Here is a 24,303-nt window from a genome sequence, read left to right on the forward strand (position 1 = left end):
TGAAGATATATAGCACTCCCACGATCTATTATGGAAGTTATCCTATGAAAAAAAAATTGAGGAAAATGTATTTATTCAAGATAAACCCACGCTAACATTAGCAATTATCACAGTGCTTTGAAAGAGCCTACAGACCAACCTCTTTATCTCCTGCCCAGATACTGATGTCAGTCACTGGGCACAAGGGATCTCCCCCCCACCGCCTTTTTTATTTTCTTCAATTCATCTGGAACTTCATCTGTTCACCAGGATAACAGGTCAATCAACTAGTTCCTTCAGCACCCTATGATGCAATTCATTTACCCCAAAAGATTAAAACCCAGTCAAACTAAAGAGTTTTTCCCTGATTATGTTTCCATCAATCACAAGCTTCAACCCCTATTATTCTGGCTTCACAATCTTCTTTGTGGCTGGAAAAATGAAACAAATTATGTAGCTTCGGTGGTTTCTGCTTTTTCTTGTTGCCTGTAAATACTTTTCCTTCTTTATTGATCAGCTGGTGTATTGATTCTTTTCATTTTGAACTTATCTAACAAGATTGTTTTTGTTCTTCTTAGCATCTCCACTAACCTCTGCTCATTCTGAGTTTGGTTTTTTTTTTTGATAATAGGCTAAACAATTCCAGGTTTGTTGATTTGGCTTTATGGGTAGGAATCAATTTTTTTTAACAGACGGTGCAACTGCTTTTCTTCTTAAGAATGGTTTCCTCTTCAAATGCCACAATGCAGTCAAAGGAATCAGACCACCACGTCATTTTGATATCTTTAAATCATATTTACGCTTCTGTCCAAAGAGCAAACTCATTTTATTCATTCTGAACATTAAAGTACAGACAATGAAGGCAATGAAAGCAAGCCTATTTTTTAAAAACTTAAAAGTTCATTTCCAGAACCCTTCTGTACAGTACACAAGACTTTAACGAGGAGTGTACATACACTGATTCAATGTAAAGCTCTTCTAATCAACCTTATCATGTGCAGCCCAGACACATTTTCCATTCCTTATGACATACAATGTATCTTATGTCAGTAGTTTTGAATGTAAATACTTTGGACCACAAGCCCGTCTCAGAAATTAAATCTTTCTTATTAACCTAACTTGCATAGTCATTCATTGATTTGCAATATTTTTCTTTTTCCTTCCTATTCTTCATCCATGTTGTGAAAGCATGAAATATGAGAACACAATTCAGGGTTTGTTTTGTGATTTTCAGTATCGATGATGAAACATTCCACTTCTTAGACTACCACCAGTAGAAAATCTATTATTTCTTTTTTTTTTTCCCCTTCAGGCTTCTGGATTAGCCAAGTACAAACTTGGACTTTCACTTAAATTCCCCAGTGAAATTCTGTAGCAGTTCCCATTTATCTTGTTGGAACCAAGTTACCTTATGTTCTTTGTACTCTCTGGTTATTCAGCAGGAAGCAGTCACCCAATCGTTAACCTAATTTCAACTTTGAGCTACAAATATTCTCCTTTATCAGTCACCTAATCATATACAATGGACAATAAGCAATTCTCCAGACATACCCCTTCTGATCAGCAGTTAATTCAGGAGATGACCTTTTTAGCCCTTACAGTTCTGTACACAATCATTCAAAATATACATTTGTGGGGGGGTGTCATTTTTCTCTCTCTGAACTTCCCAGGAAAACATTTGTTAACCCTGTTTACATAACCATGCACCAATGAAATATAATATACGCATTCTTTGTGATTTCTGATAGTCATTAGTTGGCCTTCTTTCATACCAAGCTGCTAATATCTTTGTCAGAATTTAATAAAGTGTTCGGCAGACTGTTTTCCAAGATGATATACAACTAAACTAACCGGGACATTTGTTGTACGGGTAGTCCTTGGTTAAACAGCATCATTCATTCATCAACCGTCCCTAACATTGATCAAAGGGATACACATGACTGATTCAAAGTTCTGATCATCTGACCCTTGTGCCACATGATGGCAATATGGGCACTTGGAACTGCCTCACACTTACAACAGCTGCAGCATCCCACAGTCACCTGAAGATAGAAGGTAGTTGCAAGGAGGTCCCCAATTAATGACCTGTAGTAAGCTTGGTATTACTAAGCAATGAGGTCACCTGATATTGCACTTTATGACCACATTGCTTAGCAATAGAAATTCTAGTCCCAATTGCTGTTGCTAAGTGAAGACTCTGTATGATATAAAGGAAACACGAGCATATGTATTTGGATACATTCATATAGGTAGATCTGAACAATGAGTCTTGATCAATGCAGAAAACCATGGATCATCCATGAACATAGCATGGAAAAAAAAATTGAAAAGAAAAAGTACAAATTATCATATCCTTTAATGTGGTGTCAAAGACTGAGAATAGGCTCTCTTCTTGAAGATGATGACTGACCTACAATTTAAATTAGTGGAAACATCTGGGAGGGGGTGTACTCTTTTTTTAGCAGAACAAACAACTTACGGCCTCCCAGAAGTTGCTGCTGAACTCCAATTTCAATTAATTAAATTTAGTGATAACAACAGGACACCCATCTGTATTACTGCCTGCATAGATCCCATAATTAAAACATAATAAAACTTAACATGTATAAAGATCGCAAGCATTATGCAAAATATCACAAAACCTAAATGAAACTTTTAACCTGAACCCGTACATCCATAAATTTTATTTATTGAAAACAGATATCTCTTCCTCCCCACCCCCCAAATATCTAAGCCTTACTTAAAATCTTTGCTATCAGCATCCATTCCATTTGGCAAGCCTCTGCCATTTATTTTGGTAACATCGTCATCATCAACTTGTTTAAGATCTCTGTTCTTGTCCTCCTCAAATGGAGAAACCTTGCCTTTCTGGTCTGCTTTCTCAGGTCCATCTGTTTCAGCTTCTCTAGTGCCCTAAGTAAAAAAACATGTTTGGTCTGAATCTAGCAGAAAATAAATGTAGCACCCACAATTACCAAATCTAACTAATGTTGTAAGCTACCTTGATTGTCAGATGTCATTCTTAAATAAAATGTGTTGCACATATATAAAATAAAGCTAGCTTTCAGGATAAAACTGAAAAAATCAACATTAGCGGACGTTAAATTTTCTAAGGGTGGCTTTTCTGGTTGTGAGAGGTTTTGATAATCCAAAGGAATTTAACCCTGCACATAAGAGGCAGTTTTTGGTACTCCTTTCTTCCCTGTAATACTGTCTAGAGTGAAATACTATAAGACATATTAAATTAAAATGGCATAAGCTCAAAGAGGCAATTACAGATAGATAATCCTAGTAAAATTATCTTCATCAAATCATGAAGAGTTGGAAGCCATTGAATGACTGAACAACATATAACCAAAATGTCATTTTATGCTTTTGTAAGACATCTTGCTCTTTCTCATAATGAAAGCACCTTTGGAATAAATACAGCTATTTAAAAGGATTTCTTATGAACAGAAAGCCTTTGAAAAATATTTGCAGGGCATATGGATGATCTATGTACAACACTTCATGTTACAATTATGATTTTGAAGCCATTTTCCCAACAGGAACATGGAACAGTTGAGTATACGTATAAGATCTTGTTTAGCAGAAAGCACTGCTTTCTGGAGACCACAACAAAAATAATTAATATATTTGTTGCTGTATTACATGGCAGCATGAGTGAAATCTAACAGGTAGTAATATTGTAGAATAGCCTACAATAACTTTTGATACAAACAAGCTACTTACAAAAGCTCCTTTCCTAAACCGGGAGTCCAATTTATCAGCTGGAGAAGAACTTAGCACATATTCGACCATGCTCACACCAAGGCCACCACTCTCTGATCGAGGAGATAAGACAGCGTTTACTTCACTTGTTCCATGAAAAACATGTCCAGGCTTTCTTTGAACCATAATAGGATGGGACATGGAGTGGTCTATTTTAAATTTTAAAGAGAAATATTAAAATCAATATGCAAATTAATACAGCTTAAATCAATGCAGATTTTTCTATCACTGAACCTAGGAACAGTCTTTTCCCACCGTAAATTGTACAGTTTACATAATGACTTAAACAAGTACCACTTACGAGGTGTTGCCCAAGCAGTTTCTCTCCACTCATCACCAAGAAATATCCCTTTTTGTCCATCCTTTGCTGGATCATCTGGTTCCCAAAATTTTTTGGCAGGTAGCAGCTGTTACAAAAGAAACATTTCAAAAATATGATCATTTATTAACAAACTAATGCCCAGATGTATATTCATAAATTATATTTATAGAAAGGAATTTAGAGTTGCTGCATTTATCTCTTTTGATATAAATGTATTTATTAAACAATAATGCATTTAATAAACCAATAATGTACTTTATTACGTGCCATACTTTTGTATTTGAGAAGCATGATGATAGACAGGTATGGTAATATTGGTGCAGTGGCTATATTATATTATTAGGTATAAAATGATTGTCTCAGTTATAAATTTTGCTTTCACTTTAAATGGTTTTATAGTTCCTATTGTTTTTAACTATCTGTAATTTTTTATCCTGCCTTTATTAGAAAATCTAACACTCCTATTTTTCCTACAACAGTCCTGTGATATAGGTTGGGATGAGTGTGTATGACTGACCCAGAGTCACTCTTTTTTTGAATTGCTTTGCTATCTTTTTATTTATGAATTGCCTAGAGTCTTGTATGGAGATTAACATCTATATAGGTTTAATAAATAAATGTGAACTTGAAATAGATGCTAAATGTTCTCCAACCAAATTATGGGGTTACAGTTTCAAGGCCAGTATACACCTCAACCAGGTCACACATTCATAACAATTACTTCTGGAAGCTGGTTTTTTAAAAATATTTTTAGTATTAACAAGAGTCTACCTGCTGTAAAATTGTTGGAAGGGACCACAAGGATGATGAACTCTATAGGCTACAGGAAAACAAATTAACCCATCTTCATGAGTTGTAACTAAATTTCTAAATACTATTTTTATATTTTAACATTTTATTGTACACCAGTCAGAGTCCTTCTCTGATAGAGGTGGGCAAGTCAAAACTGTGAAGAATGAATGAATGCTTGGACTCTAAAAATAATCTCCAGAGAGAGAACCCATAATCTCCTTAGGCTCTCGTGATGGTGAACCCATGGCATGTGCCAGAAGTGGCACACAAAGCCATCTCTCTGGGCACGCCAGCTATTGCCCGTTGCTTTTCTGGGTTCCAGCACGCTGGCCAGCTGATCTTTGTGCGCATGGGTGTGCTGGAAACCAGAAAAAGAGTTCCCCAGTGTGCATGCATGCGTCGAGGAGCTGAACTTCTAGTTTCTGGCACTCCCCCGCCAACACTGCCTTAGACAGACTATTCTTCTCCTGTGCAGATCTTATTGTCAAAAAGGTTTTCTTTAAATAGAATTTGGTAGTTGAAACTTGCACTTATTATTTCTGATTTTTGTTTTATGCCGTAACAGAAATACCATAGTTTCTAAATATCTTTTTCATGATACCCTTTTAAGGACCTGAACAATGGCATGTCTACCCTCAGTGTTTGTTTCAAGCTGAACATCTCAGGTTCTTCCAGCCTTTTATCACAGAACCTTTGTCAACAAATCTTTGTCAGCCTCTTAAGGGAAGGTCAATATGTTTACGGAAATGTTGAGCCTAGAATCATACACAGGTCTGCAGAAGTGGTTTCATCAGTGGGGGAGAGAATAAGAATTCCATCTGTATTTGACAGTACTGCATTTTTATAACACAGTCCAGACTTGCATTAGTCCTACTGATAGTAGCTACCTCACATTCAGCTGGCTATCTGTGATTATGCCCAAGTCCTTTTCTGACATAATGCTTTCAAGCTATAAATCTTGCATCTTGTATATATGCCATACATCTCTCTTTTCCAAATGCAATACTTTATATTTTCTCTGCTGAGATGTCTAATCTTTCCAGATTAAGTTATAGTCTCATTCAATCTTCCAGGATGTTGGCCAGACCTTTGAATTTTGGGCAAATTGGACAAGCAACTCAACCCCAATATTAATAACATGTTGAACAATACTTGCCTTTTGATAGATCCCCACTTGACCCCAATAGTTACTGCTCTCTAGCTCAATGAAGTGCCATTTATGCTGAGTGTAATTTTGTCAGCCACTTATGGCCATCCAAATCAACTTGTCAATGAGAATGTCACATGCACACTTGTAAAAAGCTTGCTTAAAAAAGCTGAAATTGAGGCAATCATATCCAAACCCTTTACCATTAGCTACCTTGTTAAAGGAGACAAGGTTAGTCTTGAACAGACATAAGCAAACTAGCATGAGTTCCTTTATATTCTTTTTGAGATCTATGAAGGTTTTTCATTTGGAGTAAGCAATGACCCCAATGCCTCATTTGTTTTCCTCCTTCTACTGTTATATTTGAACAAACCAAACCAAGTTTTGGGGAAAAGTACAGGTAGTCCTTGACTTATGATCACAATCACCCAAAATTTATGTTGCTATGTGAGACATTTGTTAAGTAAGTTTTGCCTCATTTTACTACTTTTCTTGCCACAGTTGTTAAGTGAATTGTTGCAGTTGTTATGTTAGTAACCCGGTTGTTAAATGAATCATTACAGTAGTTTAGTAACTTGGCTGTTAAGTGATTCTGGCTTCCCCATTGATTTTTGTTTGTCAGAAGGTTGTAAAAGGGGATAACATGACACAGGACACTGCAAACATTATAAATATGAACCAATTGCCAAGCATCCGAATTTTGATCACATGACCATGGGAATGCTTCAATGGCTATAAATGTGAAAAATGATCATGTCACTTTTTCAGTGCTGTTGTAAATTTGAATGGTCACTAAATGAACTGTTATAAATTGAGGACTATCTCTAGTGGATAATGTAAATGCAACAAAAGCTAAAATTTTCAGAGGATACTAAACTATTGACTATACACTTAGTACATGGAATTTGAAAAATGGACAACATAAGTGTATTCTCTGTGCCCATACCATTGCCAAAAGACTTGCAACATAGTAAAGATAAATGCATAGGGAAAAAAAATAAAGAAAAAATAAATATATGGCTCCTGGATTGAAGACCTGATTGCATTTGCCATTTATAAGTAAACTGCCTATAGACATAGACTTTGCTTTGTAGTTTTTCACTTATTTGTTAAGGCACTTTTAATGTGTTTTATTTCTCTTCTCTTTGTCAATGCATACATACACCCCCATCAATATCACCTTTGTGTTTTGCTTTTGTTATTAAAAAAAATCTTACAATGCAATCACTTGAACTTAAAAGAATTCTCACCAATTCCCTTTTTATAAAGGACAAAATCCAAGGCAGAGTCTACTTTCTAAATTTGCTAGTATCAATCTAGAGTACCTTTATACATGTACATTCTTATTACATGATTACCTCGCTTGCATTCATATTCCTCTTACTGATTGATTTCATCTCATTGTATTTCTGTAATCCCTATTCTATCATAATTGCTTTTGTGTCTCATAGCATCCAACTCAACTTATTAGTATAGAGACATTTCAGATAATGGGTTATACTCCACTCTTTTAATTACCTGTGTTTCCTTTATTTTTTGTGAAAATTTGCTTAATGATCATAATGTTTGCTTAACTACTGCTGCAAAAAGTTTGTAAGATCAGGCAGTCATATGACTCACTTAACAACTGGCAAGAATTACGACTAATTCTGAACTCAATGACAGACATAAATTGAGGACTATGTGTAACTAGCTTCCACTCTTTGTTGTTATCCCTTTATAGCTGTCTAATATTCCTACTCTTAATCCAAATCTTGATTTTTAATCTCTCTATTGAGCTTTAGTTCTATTGTAACTATTTATTCTGGTCCCAATCTCAGAAACTACCGACTACCTCTTGCTTGGCTGTTTTATTGTTCGTCTAATTCCTGTTGTCAGCTGTCGAATCTGGGCTTAACCACTCTGAAGCTGGGATTGCTAATGATCCATCTGTCTGGACTTTGCCTCTTCTTCTTTCAGTTTGGTCTATATCAGCTGTCAAATCCCTCTGAGGTTTTCAGATGCCAATGTCTTCTCTCCTGCCCTTCAGGGCTACAGAAGAATTCTTCAATCACTCACTGTAATCCCTCCCAGATAAACCAGACAGGCAACACAATTAGATGAGCTAATTCTATTTCATTATAAGGCTACATTAATCTTGTAAATCCAAAGGTACAAACTTCCTGCCACCACTTTTAATTGCTTGATCAATTAGATCAGATCCTAAGTATCTCTTCCTGACCATAAGCCATTGGGAGGATTCTCCCTCTCTTATCCAATTGTTTCCCAGGCAGCATCTCTTCCCCTTGTCCCCCAAGGTCATCTTTCTTGTTTCATCCTTTTTCATGCAGTTTTCCTCTTTTCCCATCAACTTTTCAGTCTTCTGACATTCGAGCACCCATCCCATTCCTCCAATAACCTAAGTGGGTCCTTCTTAAGCCATGTTTGGTACTATTTCCCAAATTCATTAGGAAAGATTAAATACATTTAACTATAAACAGAATTCTACTAGTTCTCCTTATTTACCATATTTACCGGACTATGAGCTGGTACTTTTTTCCCACGCTTTGAACCCCGCAGCTTATACAACAATGCGGCTTATCTATAGATTTTTCTTTGCTAACTGCCATCAGGGGGCGCAAAAAACGTGTCAGACGCAAGAGGTCAATGCATAGAAGACGACGCTACCAGTAGTTTTTGGTGCACTTGATGCATATATATCTGCGGTTAATAGTCTGGTGCGGCTAATATATGTAAAAATATTTTTTTCTTTTAAAATTTACTGGGTGCGACGTATATTCTGATGCGCTTTATAGTCCGGTAAGTACGTTATGTAGTTTAGCAAACTCAAACTATTTAATGGCAAAGCAGCAAATTGTGTTTTTCCTCCTTTTCCCCAGGCCACTTCCAACAATGTTGGCAAGTGGGTGATCAAGCCAGAGGCCCCTGCTTTGCTTTCTCCTTTCTGTTACTTAACAACTACTGGACACCACCGGAAGAGGTCACCCTCTGGCATGGGGCAAAGTACAATATCATCAGTATGCTGATGATAACAAATACACATCTCTGTCCCATGCCAACAAAGTCATGTTAACAAAGTTCTGTCTCAATGTCTTGAGCTTTGGGAATCTGAATGGGGAAGAACAGGCCTTAGCAAAACCTAGTAAAAGCAAATGGCTATAGTTTTTGAGCCATTTTCTGTTAGCCCCATTACAAAGACCAGACCAGAAAACGAACTCCACAGGAAGACTAAAATTATATTTTATTGAGATAGGCCGCTATTGTGGTAGTCTGCCTGGGAGGCTTTACTTGTAGTAACTCAAGCATTAGACCTCCCCTCCAGTCCCAGCTGGATTTCTATAACGCATTCTACATAGGACTGCATTTAGAGAGCATTCAGAAGCTGCAACTGGTCCAGAATGCAGTGGGACAGGCAGTGTAGGATGCGCTATTAAATATCCATATGACATCTCTGCTCTGTGAGTTGCAGTGGCTTTCAATGGGCTTCAGGATGCAACTCAAGATTCTGATTGCCACCTACAAAGCTTTCCATGGTATAGAGTTCTTTTGGGACCATCTATGTTTCTGTTCACCTCACAGCAGCCAGCAGAAACAGATGCTCCAGATCCACTCTATTAGGAAATGTCATATTGTAGAACTTAAAAAGTTATACCTTGTCTGTCTAGGACAGGCTTGTCCAACCCGCGGCCCATGGGCCGCATGCGGCCCAGGTCGCCTTGTAATGCGGCCCAGTGCCCACTCCAACCTTCGTGCCAGAGCCAGCAAGGAGGAGGAGGAGAGGCAGGCGCGAGGCGGGGCGAGGCGAGCGCCAGGCCAAGCAGCAAGAGAAAAGACGGGCACCATCAGAGCGCCACCTCCTGCTGTTGCCGCCAGCGGCACCGCCGCCGCTTCTGCCCCCGCCGCTGCCGCTGCTGCCCCCACCGCCGCCGCTTCTTCCCCCGCCACGGCTGCTGCTTCTGCCCCCGCCGCCGCTTCCCCCGCTGCCGCCGCTTCTGCCCCCCCGCCGCGTCTTCCCTCGCCACCACTGCTGCTTTTGCCCCCGCCGCCCCAGCGGGGCAGAAGGGCGGCGGTGGAGGAAGCGGCGGGGCAGAAGCAGCAACCGTGGCGGGGAAGAAGCAGCGCGGGGGCAGAAGCGGCGGCAGGGGCAGCAGCGGCGGGGCAGAAGCAGCAGCGGTGGCAGAGGAAGAAGCGGCAGCGGGGCAGAAGCGGCGGCGGGCAGAAGCGGCGGCGGGGGCAGCGGCAACGAGGGCAGAAGCGGCAGCGGTGGCGGGGAAGGCTTCTGCCCCCGCCGCTGCTGCTGCTGCTTCTGCCTTCCAGTCCTGCCTCATCCAGCTGGGCCATTTGCAGGAGGAGAGGTAGGCGTGAGGAGGGCGAGCTTTCTCCCCCCCCCCCCGCAAAATTTGGCCGGAAAATAAACTGTGATAAAAACTGTGATAAAAAAAACGTGATAAAAAATAAATAATTTTTAATAAATAATTAATAATACATAATAAAAACATCTCACTAACTTCATTTCCAAATAAATATAATATGTTAACTATGTTTTCTATGTTTTTTTGGGATGATCAGGTATCGTTACTGTTATTTTATTTTATGTGCGGCCCAAACCAAATTTTCATCTTCTAATGTGGCCCAGGGAAGGTGAAAGGTTGGACACCCCTGGTCTAGGACCTGTACTATGGAGTGGTGTCCTCCCAGATACACAGAAGACCCCCAAAGCTTTTGATCTTTCATAAGGCATTAAAAACATGGACAGTTCCCTCAGACACTTGGACTGGGAGATGAAATCAGTCCTACTGGCAGATTTATTTGTTTTGCTCTATATCGGGGTCACCAACCTTTTGCACCTCAGGGACCACCAAACTCATAACTTTAGATCCCAGGGACCACTAACTGGTTCTGTGGGCATGGCCTAATTTCTGGGTGTGGCTTGGTGGTCATGTGACTGGCTGGGCATGGCTTGCATGTAAATATTATAAATATTTATATAAATATTGAATTTTTTATAAAAAAAAGAGCAACTTTTACTCAAAATCAGACAAAGCAGGCAGGCAGATTGAGTTGCTCACAGAATCACAGATTCATTCAGTGATCTATCTATCTGCCATCGGCTAGCTCAGTCTGTCACATAAAATTTGCTTGCAAGCAAACACATAAAATTAACTCACAACGCACCATGCATGTAAATATTGATTTTTTTTTATTTAAAAAAGAGCAGCTTTTACCCAAAATCAGGCAAAGCAGGCAGATTGAGTTGCTCACAGAATCATTCAGTGCCATCGGCTAGCTCAGTCTCTCAAATTTGCTTGCCATGAGTCTGCACTGAATTTACTTGCAAGCAAACCTTCAGTCATAAGGGAGGTTTGGCGGTGCTTAGCTAGAAAGCAAGAAATCCAACCATTTCCTGCTTGCTAGCTAATGTAAATCTCCCAGCACAGCAGAACAGATGATGGTCGGAAAAAAGATAAATAGCAATTTAGCAGGCAAGTTTGCTGGGTAAGGAGTGAGTGGGCGAGGAGGGTTCCTGTGGGCCATGTGGGCGGCACAGCCTTGTGTTCCTGCGCAGCCTGGATTAATTGCTTTGGGGGGGTGCTCTGGGGATGAGATTTCTATGCGTCCCACCAAAATTTTCTCAAGGCCCACCGGTTGGCAACCGCTGCTCTAGATTGAAAATAGAATGTTTTCTAGACTGTAGGCATATATTACTATTATTTCAGATTATTTTGGTTGTTTACATTATATATTGCGCTCCTTTTTTAAAATAACCCTCTCTATACCATCTAAAGTAACTGATGTGAGATGAATGGCTATATAAGTAGCATGTATAAATAAAGCAATTCAAAGACAAGATACATCTCGTAAAACTAATTTAGAAGCAAGACAATATAACTTATTTAACTAGACTTTTATAGAATTTATTTCAAATCTTTTGCTTCATATTTACTCTTTTTCTTGAATCAGTGTAACATCACTTGGGAAAACAATGATAGGTTTGTATACAGTTTTTCATTCCAAAATAATTTAACCCTACTTTAATAAATGTTATTTACAACAATTTGAATATTTCATTTAACATCTTATTTTACATAAGAACTTCCCAAATTATCTCGGGTAGACAATTTTTTTTCAAGCTATTGTTCTTGCACTGAAATAAAGATTTTTATGGATGGGGGAGTTTTTATCCTGCTATTGGTATTTATTATCACGTTACTGATAATAATCAGAGATACTGTTGATAGAAAGCTAACTGGTAAAAGAAACAAGTAATGAAAGAAACTGAAATAAAAGCTGGAGAGAGGAGAAATGGCAGGTAGGGAACTGGGATGAATATGCTAGCCCTATCTTTCTCTTTCTGCAGAGAACATTTTTAGAAGCTAATGAAAAAAGTGCAAATAATGAATATCATGGCTGAAACTGAGGAGAGGAAGAACGTGAGATAGACATACTAACCCTATTCTCTTGTTCTCTTGCATGTATAAACAATGCACAACTTTTTCAGCATCGAAATGCTTCTATTTAATAGAGACTTTCCAGTAAATGAGGAAGCAAGACCATTATTGAATGGGGACTCTGTAAATAAAGAGGCTCTTCATTGAAGTTTCTTGGTCTCAATGTGAAATAGGAATGAGAGAGGAGCAAGGCCAGCATCCCAGCTGATGACCTCTGAACACAATGGGATTTATTGCTGAGTGAGCTTGCATAATATATTGCCTTCTATTCACCCATGGCGACTCTAGGTGGCTTACAGAATGTAAAACCATACTTAAAATAAAATAAATAAAAACAAAAAGAATCAAATAAATTAATAAAGCACAGTAGAACAAAATCTGGAAAAAATAAAAAAAAATCACCCCCCACAACTCCCACCCCCGCCACGATGACAGCGAGTTAACTGTCAAAGCAGGTTAACCTGCTTAAAGTTATTCTGCATGACTATATGTAATTGTGTGTTTGTATAAGGAAGCATTATATATTAAGAGAATGGTTTGAATGTGTGTATGCATCTCTTCTTTGCATGTACATGTACATGAGTACGTTCATATATACAAAATACACGCTCCCATAGATAGCATTAATTTATGTAAATTAAATAAATTAAATTAAAGCACTTTTAATCAATAGTCAATGTTTATTAATTCAATTAAATTTTGTTATGTATTCTTTTTGGAGTGTACAAAACCATTTATGCATAAACCAAATGAATCACATGTGCACCTGTTGAAGAATTCATACTGATTCATACAGGATTAGTTTCAGGGAGAGATGACACTTCTAGTTGGCAGCACAAGAAAAATTGGAAGAATGTAGAATTTTTGGCAAGTTTATGCCTTGTTTTGTTTTTTTTTAAAAAAAGGGATTCCCTTAAACTCAAAGCAATGTTTCTTTTAGATGAATATGGAATTTGTAAATGCAGGGAATAATTAACACTGTAATGCACCAAAATGTTTTTTAAAAAATTGTTGCAACCTCATGCAGAATAAAAAAAAATTGCATGTAACAAGTGTTAGTCTCTGTATTATAATAAATACATCTATTATTTGGATACTCCATGAAGCCTCTCTTCCTTGCGTTTTCAGTTAAAGAATAAACATTAAGATGATTACTTTTTTTGCATGTTTAAAAACTGATTTTTTTAATCAGTTGAAAACCCTTGAGGAAATAATTAAACTTTTATGAACAAGCAAAAACTCAGTTTTTAAAAATGAGAATTACATTAAAATTGATCTCTTTTGTGTATATTATTATTTAAATAATTATGTTTTGAGAGAATGATTATATATTCTAAATAGAATAACACTTCTAGGCCTTAAAATTTGCAATTAACAAATAAATATAAATATATATTCTGTAAATTGCATTTTTAAATATTTACCTCTCCCATTCCCCGAGATTCTAATGCAAGAGCTTGAAACTCATGATTCATTTCATCCACAGAGCAAACCTAAGAGAGACAGGAAAAAATAAATTAAAACAGAATACTGATTGATTTTATATGAAACGTTATGCAATATCAGATTTCACAGAATTGTAGTACAGGTGATACAACTGAATTATTTTATTTTCAAACAATGATGTACAGTTTTTACTAATTGTTTCCATTATCACTTATTTTTATGAAAACATTTCCTATAAATTGTATTATTTGTCTTCAAAATAAATATTAAACTTTGTGAATAAGTATTTGCCACATTCAAATGTTATGGAATTTAAAAAATAATACAAACTACAAAAACAGAACATTAAGTGAGTTTATATTGAGAAATTTCTACATAAATAAATACAGCACAACCAAAATCTGAATGAACCATTCTAACAAGTAACATTTCAAGGATACATACTCATTTTGATACAAAACATCCAATTTCACTAAATTTTGTATTTAAACTAAAGATGAAATCCTTATGCAGAAGGACTTGCTCCTGCCCCATGTACACTCCCAAATTCTGTTCCAAGTTTTTATCCAGTCCATATGTTCCTCAGACAGGAAATAAAACTAGTCAAACAAGGAAGACACTAATTCTGTTTCTTCAATAGTTCCACCCATTCCTTACTAATTATTTCGGGGGGAATCAGGAAGAGGCAATCCCAGTCTGGCGTGAATGTGCCTGGCACCTCTCTGATCTTTTTAGTAATGTAAGCAGTAGCACACTGCCAACTTTTCGACTTTCACATTGTAGGCATCTGACTTGAACAGCCTCTGGAACCTTTGTGCCAAAGTGTGTTTCCATCTTCCTCATCACAAAGCTATTCTTTTCTGAAAAGCAGCCTTTGGCCCATTTGATTTCCTAGACCTCGCACTCACACACTGTATTAGTGAGAAGCTTTCTTTTCCATTTAAGGAATTCAAAGTTGAGTTTGGATAAGAGCTTTTTCTGTTGGTTACTTTGCTATCTCTCTTACCTCTCCTTTCCTAGAGGGACTCCTGTGAGTATTTATTTGGTCCTATTAAGAAAGACTGCCCTAGGATCTTTAGACAAGAAAAGGGATGGTTGATGGCTCCTCAAACTTAAGTGAGCTCTGAACTGCTTTGGACCAGTCCAACAAATGATTCAGCACCGAGAACTCTACTGTTCTGCTTGATATTTGGTAGACTGCAGTTTGTATCCACCCAAGAGTCTGCCACTGACTCCACTGGGAACTGCACTTTCCCATAATTCTAGGTCCATTAGGCCTAACTAGCCCAAGCTATAGCCGAGCCCACATACTCTGCAAGCAGCATCTCTAATTCAGTACTCTCATCTTGACATTTAAGACACTGAGGGGAGAGGTACCTGTTCTAATTTAGAAGCTGCAGGCGGCTTTTTATTGCAGACAACTGAAATCTCTACCACTAGCCATTAGCCAGCACTGGATGGGAGCTGGATTTGCATCTTTATCTGCCAGCTCCTGTTGGAAAGGGGAGGACTATCAAAGGGCACCACAACTGAAGCCAACTATGTTACTCAACTACTCAAACTGCCTGTGCCTCTCTGAAGTCAGTCTCAGGTGTATTGAGCCGTATGAGTTTCTATTGCTTCTGATGGGAGGGGAAAGTAGGTCTTCTGTAACTAGTGCCAGTCAATATTTGACTCTTGCAGGAAGTATACAAAGATGATAGCAGACTAAATACAAAAAAACTGGGAGGAGTCATGAGGGACTTCTCGGCCCGTTGCTGAATTGGGGATCAGAGAAGATTACTCCAATAGACTCTCTTGGCCTGACTACAGCTAACACAGCTACTTTCCATCAACTGACTCTCCATTGACCGGAGACAAAGAAGCAGAGTACTGATGCTAGGCTGTCTGCTTGTCACTTGCACTGCACTTCCAAAAGGATTTTCCTTCCTCCATCCTTTTTTTAAAAAACCCTAGTCCTGAAAATGGTACCAAAGAGGAAACGCCTTTCTTAGTCTGCAAAAGGTAGAACTAAGATTGGGAAGAAATTAGCTATCACCAGATGGCAAAGAACATTAAGCACTGCCTTCTAACTAGAAAAGGTAAAGTTAAATCTTTCCTATTGGCCCCTTCTTCTGGTAAACAAGAAGAGCTTTATTTTCTTAGAATTCTCTAATATAAGCCAGAATTCATGCTTCCCTCAAGCTATTCAGCTCTATGACACTATCACCTTCAAGCTTGAGAACTGCTTATGAAGTTCCTATTGTATTCCCTGTGCAAATGAATCTTTTAAAAGAATTTTTCTTTGTATTATTTAATTGGAATGTACTTTCTGAAATAATCTGAGTACAGGTAGTCCTCAATTTACAGCCTTTCATTAAGTGACTGTTCAAAGTTATAATGGCACTGAAAAAAAGTGACTTATGACCATTTTTCACTCACGACATTTGCAGCATCCACAGGATCATTAATTGTGATCAAAATTCAGATGCTTAGCAACTGGTTCATACTGATGACTGTTGCTGTGTCCCAAGGTCATGTGGTCATCTTTTTCAATCTTTCAACAAGCAAAGTCAATGGGGAAGCCAGATTCACTTAATAAAAAGGTTACTAATTTATCAACTGCAATGATTCACTTAACAACTGAGGCAAGAAAGGTCATAAAATGGGGAAAAACTCTCAATAAATGTCTCGTTTAATAACAGAAATTTTGGGCTGAATTGTGGTCATAAGTCGAGGACTACCTGTATTGAATTTTAAGTATTCTGTAGCATTCTTATTATACAACTAATTAGTACTCCATTTGAAATTGTGTGATTTCACTCATACACATTCTTAAAAAGAGTGCAGCGACAGCACTGAAATAAAAAGGGGAGCATTATTTTTTTTATCATTCAACTATAGTTATCAGTTTGGAAAAAAAATAACATACAAGAGTAAGATGGAAACCGAGATTTGGGACCAGGTCTCTATAAAACTACAGGGTAAAGACAATACAATTAAGTTATAATTAATCCAAATTCCTTATCATGAAGATGGTGGGGAAAACTCAGGAGTTTTATTTAACAATGGTTTCTATTCATCACTATAACCTTGTTAAGTGTCCTGCTATAACTAGTATGCATCTCCAGCTTCTCTTCTATTTAGAATTAACCAGTTCAAAATAACAATGAGTCAAATGCTATACTAAACAAACAGGCACAGAACCAAATAACATATGATACATATAAATCTTGTTAATGTATTTCTACTATAAAAGTGGTCAGCAACAACTTCTAACATTAAAAAAGTTCTCTAATTTTAAAATATTGGAAATGGTTATAATCTCATAAGATCACCAAGTCCTACAAAAATTTATATGAGTGTGCAAGCTTAGGACAAAACAGTTTCAGTTTCAGAGTTGCATCCTTTCACAGCAGTATAAAAGATAAACCATTTAAAGTGTTCTGTCCTAAGGCATAATGAGAACTTGCTCCATCAATTTTTGTCAGAGGTTCACAAAAACATCACTTGGGGCTCAGGCTATCTGCACACTTCAGATTTTTGGGTTCATGTGAGATTGCGCATGCTTCAATCTGCCTGAAAGAAGGGCTGTCTTCTATTTTAACAATATTCAACAAACTCTTAAAACTCTAGCATAGTCAGCATATCTGAAAAATTCAAAGTATTCTTCACATTTATAAAATGTGGGAATGGATAAAAACAGCAGATACTCCAGATGAAATCTATGTTAAATTACAGTATTAAAGTATAGAGGGCAAAATACATTCTCAGAATCGTTCTGCCAATGAAAAGCTGAAACATGAATTACAGTATAGGTATTAGCAGTATCACAGTTATGGTATTTTCTGTATTCTCTCAAATTCTTCCATTTTAGTAGGACAACTTCAAGCCAATGAATTTGCACAAGGCAAATTCATGAATTCCATGGATATGGAAAAAAAAAATGAAGTTACTGCCCAATAGAAACATATAAAATTCAGTCATTGAAGAATAGAGCAGTCTGAAACATAACAGATCCTCCTCTAGAGACCATGCTGTTCCTAAATATAGTTTGTTGATTTTTGAAAGTAAATTGTTTGAACCAGAAATGAGCTGAAGTATCCCAAGCTTTCAGTAGAAAGATTTACTTCAAAAAATCGTTTCACCTAGAATAAGCATCCAGAGGAGGGACAGAATATTTTGGAATTTTTGAGTATGTTGTTTTCTTTTATTAATGAGTTTCACACAACTCTATGCCCCAATTAATCCGGAACAGTGTAATTCAGCATCCAAGAGCAGTATACCACCAGTCATATTATTCTGGATTCACAGTCACATATATGAAAGAAAACTCTACTGATGGAACCAATGGAATATATCTTGCAATGGATAAAATCTAAACTTAAAACATAGGAAGGAACTGAACTACTGTGAACTATTTTGAGGCACTCTCTTCCTATAATTCTAACCACCAATCTTTGAGACTCTATATAGTTAGTCTCCTACTTATGACTACAATTGAGCCCCAAATTTTTGTTGCTAAGTGAGTTTTGCCCCATTTTATAACCTTTCTTGTTACAGATATTAAGTGAATCAATGCAGTTGTTAAATTAGTAAAACAGTTAAGTGAATCTGGTTTCCCCATTGTCTTTGCTTGACAGAAGATCACAAAAGGTGATCATCATATGACTCTGGGATACTGCAACCATCATAAATAAGTGTCAGTTGCCAAATGTCTGATTTTTGATCATGTGACCATGAGGATGCTGCAATGGTTATAAAGTGTGAAAAATGGTCATAAGTCACTATTTTCAGTGTTATTATAACTTTGAACAGTTACTAAATAAACTGTTGTAAGTTCAGGACTACCTGTATATTCAACCAATAATCTAGATTCTATAAGTAAATGTTGGGTGCGGGGTGAGAATAGAATGTTGTGGTCAGGAAGTAAGAAAATTAGAAAAAACAGTGCTGAAAATGTTTTTAAAATGCTTTAAACGTGGTCCTCAACTTACAACAGTTAGTTTAGTGATTGTATGAGGTTACTAGCACTCAAAAAGTGAATTATGACCATTTTCCACACTGCAATCTTTGCGGTATCCCCTGGTCACATGATTTACATTTGATGCTTGATAACTGACTCACATCTATGACGGTTGCAGTGTCCCAAAGTCATGTGATCCCTTTTGTGACCTTCTAACAAGTGGAGTCAATGGGGAAGCCAGATTTACTTAACAACCATATTACTAATTTAACTGCAGTGATTCTCTTAAGAACTGTTGCAAGAAAAGGCATAAAATGTGGCAAGCTCACTTAACAAATGTCTCACTTAGCAACATAAATGTTGGGCTGAATTAGGATCGTAAGTTGAGAACTACTTGTAATTATCCCCTATTCTCAAGCCCTTCACCCATTTATGGATATCACCTTTTCTCCAAACAACTTCATTAATGTTCCTATCCTCATCAGAGGAAATTATCCTTCAACTATAAAAGATGCCTTTCAACATAGGTGGACTTTCTGGTGAAAAAAGTAATGTCTTCCGCTCTAATAATTATAGCTGCAGGCTCAACACTCATTGTCCTCATTTGCCTTACAGCACCAAAACCAGGCCTGTAAGAAACAGACCAATCTATAATTTAACTGCATACCGCTATCAGCTCTACAAACAGGAAAGGTATATGGCCATATCTATTACAGGTAGTTCTTGACTTACAACCACAATTGAGCCAAAATTTATGTTGCTAAAGAAGCTCATTGTTAAGTGAGTTTTGCCCTATTTTATGACCCTTGTTGCTACAGTTAAGTGATTCACGGCGGTTGTTAATCTAATGATGTGGTTGTTAAGTGAATCTAGCTTCATTTACTTTGCTTAACAGGTCACCAAAGATGATCACATGACCCTGGGATACTGCAACTGTCATGAATACTTGCCAATTGCCAAGTGTCCAAATTTTGATCATATGACCCACAAGGATACTGCAAGGTTGTTAAGTGTGATAAACGGTCACAAGTCACTTTTTCAGTGCTATTGTAATTTCAAATGGCCACTAAACACATGGTAGTAAATCAAGGATTGCCTTTACAGGCTTTAAATACCATTGATGAATATTGGCGACTTCATTCATTTCATTTACCTCTAATTTCTTGACCAAAAAATAATCCACTGTGCATCCTAGAACCATGCAACTGCTGAACACTGTTCTTTCCTCAGTTTATATTTTGCTCTCCTCATGATCTACATCACACTTAGTTCCATACAGAACTGAAAGACCCACTCTGTGATGAAGAAATTTTCAGAAGGGCTTCTTCTACAATTCACATGATTGTAGTATACATGATTAGATTGTCAGCCTGAGCAACATATGCCTGGTATTTATATGTCCATCATGTTCAACCACATGGAAACTTGCCTCCTGATATTTATAGTATGGGTTTTAATCAATTAGTTCAGTTTTCTTTTCAATGATATTGATCAAGCAAGTAAGCTACTAAAAGTTACTTGTCCATTTGCTGTTTTCTTTGCCTGTTTAAGTCCCCTGTACTTCACAATTTCTTTTCTCTTCTGAACTGAGCAGGGACATGCATTTTCAATGTGGTAATTCCAATTTTAAAAAGCTATATGAGTCTTCTTCCTTTTATCTGTGCACCATGATTAAAAAAACCAAAGCTAGTAAGTATATGTATGGTACAAGAGGACATAATCTAATGTCCAATGTTGTTTTGGACTAGCACTAGCAAATGCAATCTTTGTTGATTCACAGGCATTGTTACACACTATGAGGAAAAAAGGATTCCACTGCCACTAGAACACTATCTCTTTCTAGGTCTTGAATAATATAAACAATGACTGCAAAGATGTGATTAATGTGAGCTATAATAGGCTGTGGGTTGCATTATAGGCTGTGGGTTGAAGTTTTTAAACATGCTTTCTCCCCTTGAGTCCTAGACTTAGTACACAGAAAATATAGCTATTGAAGCTGGGCCATTCTTTTATTCCCATGAGTTTGTGTTAAGGAGTGTTTCTTAAAAATAGTTTGTCAACACACGCTGGAGTGTAAAATTACTTTGAATGTAGAGTAGCACCTCCCCTCCCAAATCTCCCTTCCGTTCCATCCCCCAAGAAGTTGTTTTGAGTAAGACGACAGTCCATAAATTTGATACATAAATAAGGTAAAATAAGAGCCAGAATAGTGCAGAACAGAATATTTGGGAAGGGGCATTCATTGGACATACCTTTTCAAATGCTTTTTCTCTACAAAGAACTCTATACAGAAAGTAGAGGAGGCTGACTCTCAATGTTATTTCTAGATTTAATCTACAAAGTGTTTTAGTTTGTTTTTGTTAATGAATATTCAATTTTACTGGATCATGAAGAATCTCTTAAGCTATGTTTTTTGACACAGACAAACCCTATAGGTTTGGGGGTGAACAAATGTATGCCACTGGCCCAGTGGCTTGTACCTGCAACGATAATCTAGATTCTTCAGTAAAATGTACAATAATGTGTACTATTTAAACTAACCATTTTAAATAACCTGAATTACATTATTCAATATATAGTGAAAAGTACATCAAAAAATCTGAAAAAAATAGTTTTTTTTTTCTGATTGCAACATTAATTAAAACTAAATTTATTGTCATTTGAACTATATATATCCTACAAAAGTATTTACTACTCTAAAGACACAAAAAGGAAAATGCTATTCAGAACTATATTTATCTAAACTTTTAAACATTTTTTGCTAGTTGCTTTATTCACACATCACTCAGATTTAATTTAAAATTGCAGTGAAATATATGCTTATCTGCCTTGCTTAAATCATGACTATGCTTCACAAATATATTAGAATATCTTTTTTTTAACCAAGGCATAGTTGAAGGACTTTTTTTTTTTTTACTGAGTATCTTGTTACACCCTAAAAACCACAGTACACAATTTCCCCACACTATTTCCTGTTTGTTGACCCTTGTTGTATCATTCATAATATCTGGTTGCACTTTCCAGAGATTCTCCCCACAAGCATCAAAACAAACTGTTCTTACACATTTCATTTCACCTCAGCCTTCAAAAGTTCTGTAAGAATGGGGTGCTCACCACCAAACACAATATATTAGCACAACATACTGAACTATAATCACCAGCCAATACTGTAGCCTAATAAGTTCTGCGAACCTAACTCACGAAGTCATCAGTAAGATGACTTCTTACCGTTGCAATATACAGCACCATACAGAGAATGGAACTAAGTAGAATCACGTCTAAATTAATAGCTAAATTGTCTCTTTGAACCCTTCGATTTGAATCTGTATTTTCTTCCCAAGAATAATTTGATCCTAGAAAGAAGCAGGTCCAAAGGAAAGTTTATTATTTCAAAGTGGCAAACAAACCATATTCTCTATTTGCAACTCGGATTACCTTTAAAATACTTTCACCAATTTTCAAGCAGAAGCGAATTCTGACTATTGCCTCCCCTCTTCTAGCACTGTTCCGCCCCCCATGCATTCATTCACCCTAATTAAGATTAACAACAGACTACTTATACAATGAAAGCAAGCGATCAGTTTACCTTTCCGATTCCCTGGTCAAAAGACCCATGCTTGACATTTTAGCACCCCAACGTGAACGCTTGCCGGGGAGGGGAAGCGCCGCGAGTCCGCAGAGACAAATCCCGTCTCCGAAACAAAGGCAGTATAAGTACTTTATTCGCGACCGATCCAGGGTAAATCTTCGGAGACCCCCATCCCTCCCTCCCTTCCCCTCTGTCGCTTGATTCCCCCTCACCGAAGAACAGGCCCTCAAGCACTCCTTTCTGCAAACGACGTCTGCTCGGTCCAACGCTGTCTCCTCCCCCCCTCTCCTTTTGCCCCACGCATCCTCCTCAATATTTTTTTTGGGGGGGACACCCCGAAGGGTTGGAAGAGCTGAAGCTCCCAACGAAAATAACCCCCCCTTTCCTCCCCAAACGGCCCTTCCCCCCCCCACAAAAAGAGATCCGCCAGCCACCATTCTCTCCCCCTCCCCGTTTCTAAACAAGCCGCGGTCCGAGCCACCTTCTATCCGACTCCTCCTCGCCCGAAACGCAGCCATAACAACAAAGAGAGAGAGAGAGAGAGAGAGAGAAACGGAAACAAACCCACCCGGTCAAACGTTCCTACTAACACCATAGTGGCTCGTTCCAACCACCACACCCACACGGACCCGTCTCCTTTCTTCTCTCGGCGGCGGCGGCGGCTGCACACCCCCCACCCACCCCGCTCCACCTCCCCTTTTACACGGCTTCCTCCTCGCTTCGGCCAGCCCGGGCCTGCCTTAACGAGGCCTACTACTTCCCCGCAACACAAAGGAGGGAGGGAGGGGAGGGGAGGGAGGTTGGAGGCGAGGCTGCGACGTGCGCCAAACCACCCCGTCAAGGCCTCGGGCAGCTGCAGCTGCAGCCGCTCTTTCCCCGGGACCGAAACAAAAGAACGTGGGTGAAGCGCCGTGTGTGGGGAATGGAAAGGCGCGCGCGGGTGGTGGGGGTGGGGCGGGGGGGGGTGTTTACCCTTTTGCTCCTCCCTCGCGCGCTGCCCCTCCGTTCCATCTCCCCCCTCCTCCTCCTCCTCCTCTCCCACGGCCGGATACTCACGAGCTGGGGGGAGCGGGCAGCGCTGTTTGTTGTAACGGACACGGAAAGGAGGGGGCTCCCTCTTCCTCCCGGAAGACTCTTGCCAACAACGATCCAATTGCCCCCTCCCTGCCACCCTTGCCTTCCTGCCACCGCCCCTCCCCCTCCTCCTCCTCCTCCTCCACCACCACCACCTCCTCCTCCACCTCTGCCGCCGCCACCGTCGTTGTCAACGGGAAGAAAGCTCACAACATGGCGAGTGAAAGACAGAAAGAGAGGGACGGACATACGCGGCGGCGGCGGCGGCGGCAGCAGCTGCCCACGAGTGCGCATGCGCGCCGCCAACCCATCGGCGGACGCCGGCACAAGGGAGGGACGGTAGGACGGCTTGACTTGACAGCGCGGGCGCGCGGGCGTGCGTGCGTCTCGGCGCGTTTCTCCGAAGCGTGAAGCGCTCGCTTGGCGTCCGCTTTTGCGCGTGCGTACGACGGACGGACGCACGCCGCCGGGGGTGGGGTGGGGGTAATACACCCAAACAAAGCCCAGACCCGTTCAAGCGAAGAGTGCGAGTCGTCATAAGGTACTAAGGAGACTTCCGGCCTTTGATTACAGTCGGTTTTAAAGTGGGATGCCGCTGCAAAGGGAAAGGGCGTCAAAAGGCAAAGCCGCGCCAAAGGCAAAGCTGCCTTTTCATCGAGTGTTCTGAATGAATTGGACCTTTCCTCGGAAAACAGGCACGCAAAACCGCTACGTTGCCTTGAACACCTGCGAAGGGACAGGCTTCATCAGCAGTCCGCAGTCAAGGTCACCTGCAGCACACCGGATGAC

General features: G+C 38.9%; 1 protein-coding gene across 28 annotated transcripts in view; it reads right to left on the minus strand.

Annotated features, from left to right (window-relative positions):
• PUM2 (pumilio RNA binding family member 2) overlaps positions 1-23,804 on the minus strand; it is a 71,116-nt gene extending 47,312 nt beyond the window's left edge. For 18 of the 28 annotated variants that reach the window (XM_087917776.1, XM_087917767.1, XM_087917737.1 and 15 more), the window contains exons 1-5: positions 23,497-23,804; positions 13,885-13,953; positions 4,052-4,157; positions 3,712-3,899; positions 2,720-2,892 (exon numbers count right to left, since the gene is read on the minus strand). In XM_087917776.1, the coding sequence (XP_087773902.1) occupies positions 2,720-2,892; positions 3,712-3,899; positions 4,052-4,157; positions 13,885-13,953; positions 23,497-23,763 (803 nt within the window). In that variant the 5' untranslated portion in view covers positions 23,764-23,804. Of the gene's footprint in view, positions 1-2,719; positions 2,893-3,711; positions 3,900-4,051; positions 4,158-13,884; positions 13,954-23,008; positions 23,368-23,496 lie in introns of those variants that run through there. The other 10 variants (XM_026695339.2, XM_026695345.2, XM_026695337.2 and 7 more) reach the window with 3 other exon arrangements.
• Between the last annotated feature and the right edge of the window lie 499 nt (positions 23,805-24,303).

Source organism: Pseudonaja textilis, chromosome 1 (genome assembly GCF_049901715.1).
Source record: "Pseudonaja textilis isolate UNSWEBS1 chromosome 1, rPseTex1.2, whole genome shotgun sequence".
Classification (NCBI taxonomy): domain Eukaryota; kingdom Metazoa; phylum Chordata; class Lepidosauria; order Squamata; family Elapidae; genus Pseudonaja; species Pseudonaja textilis.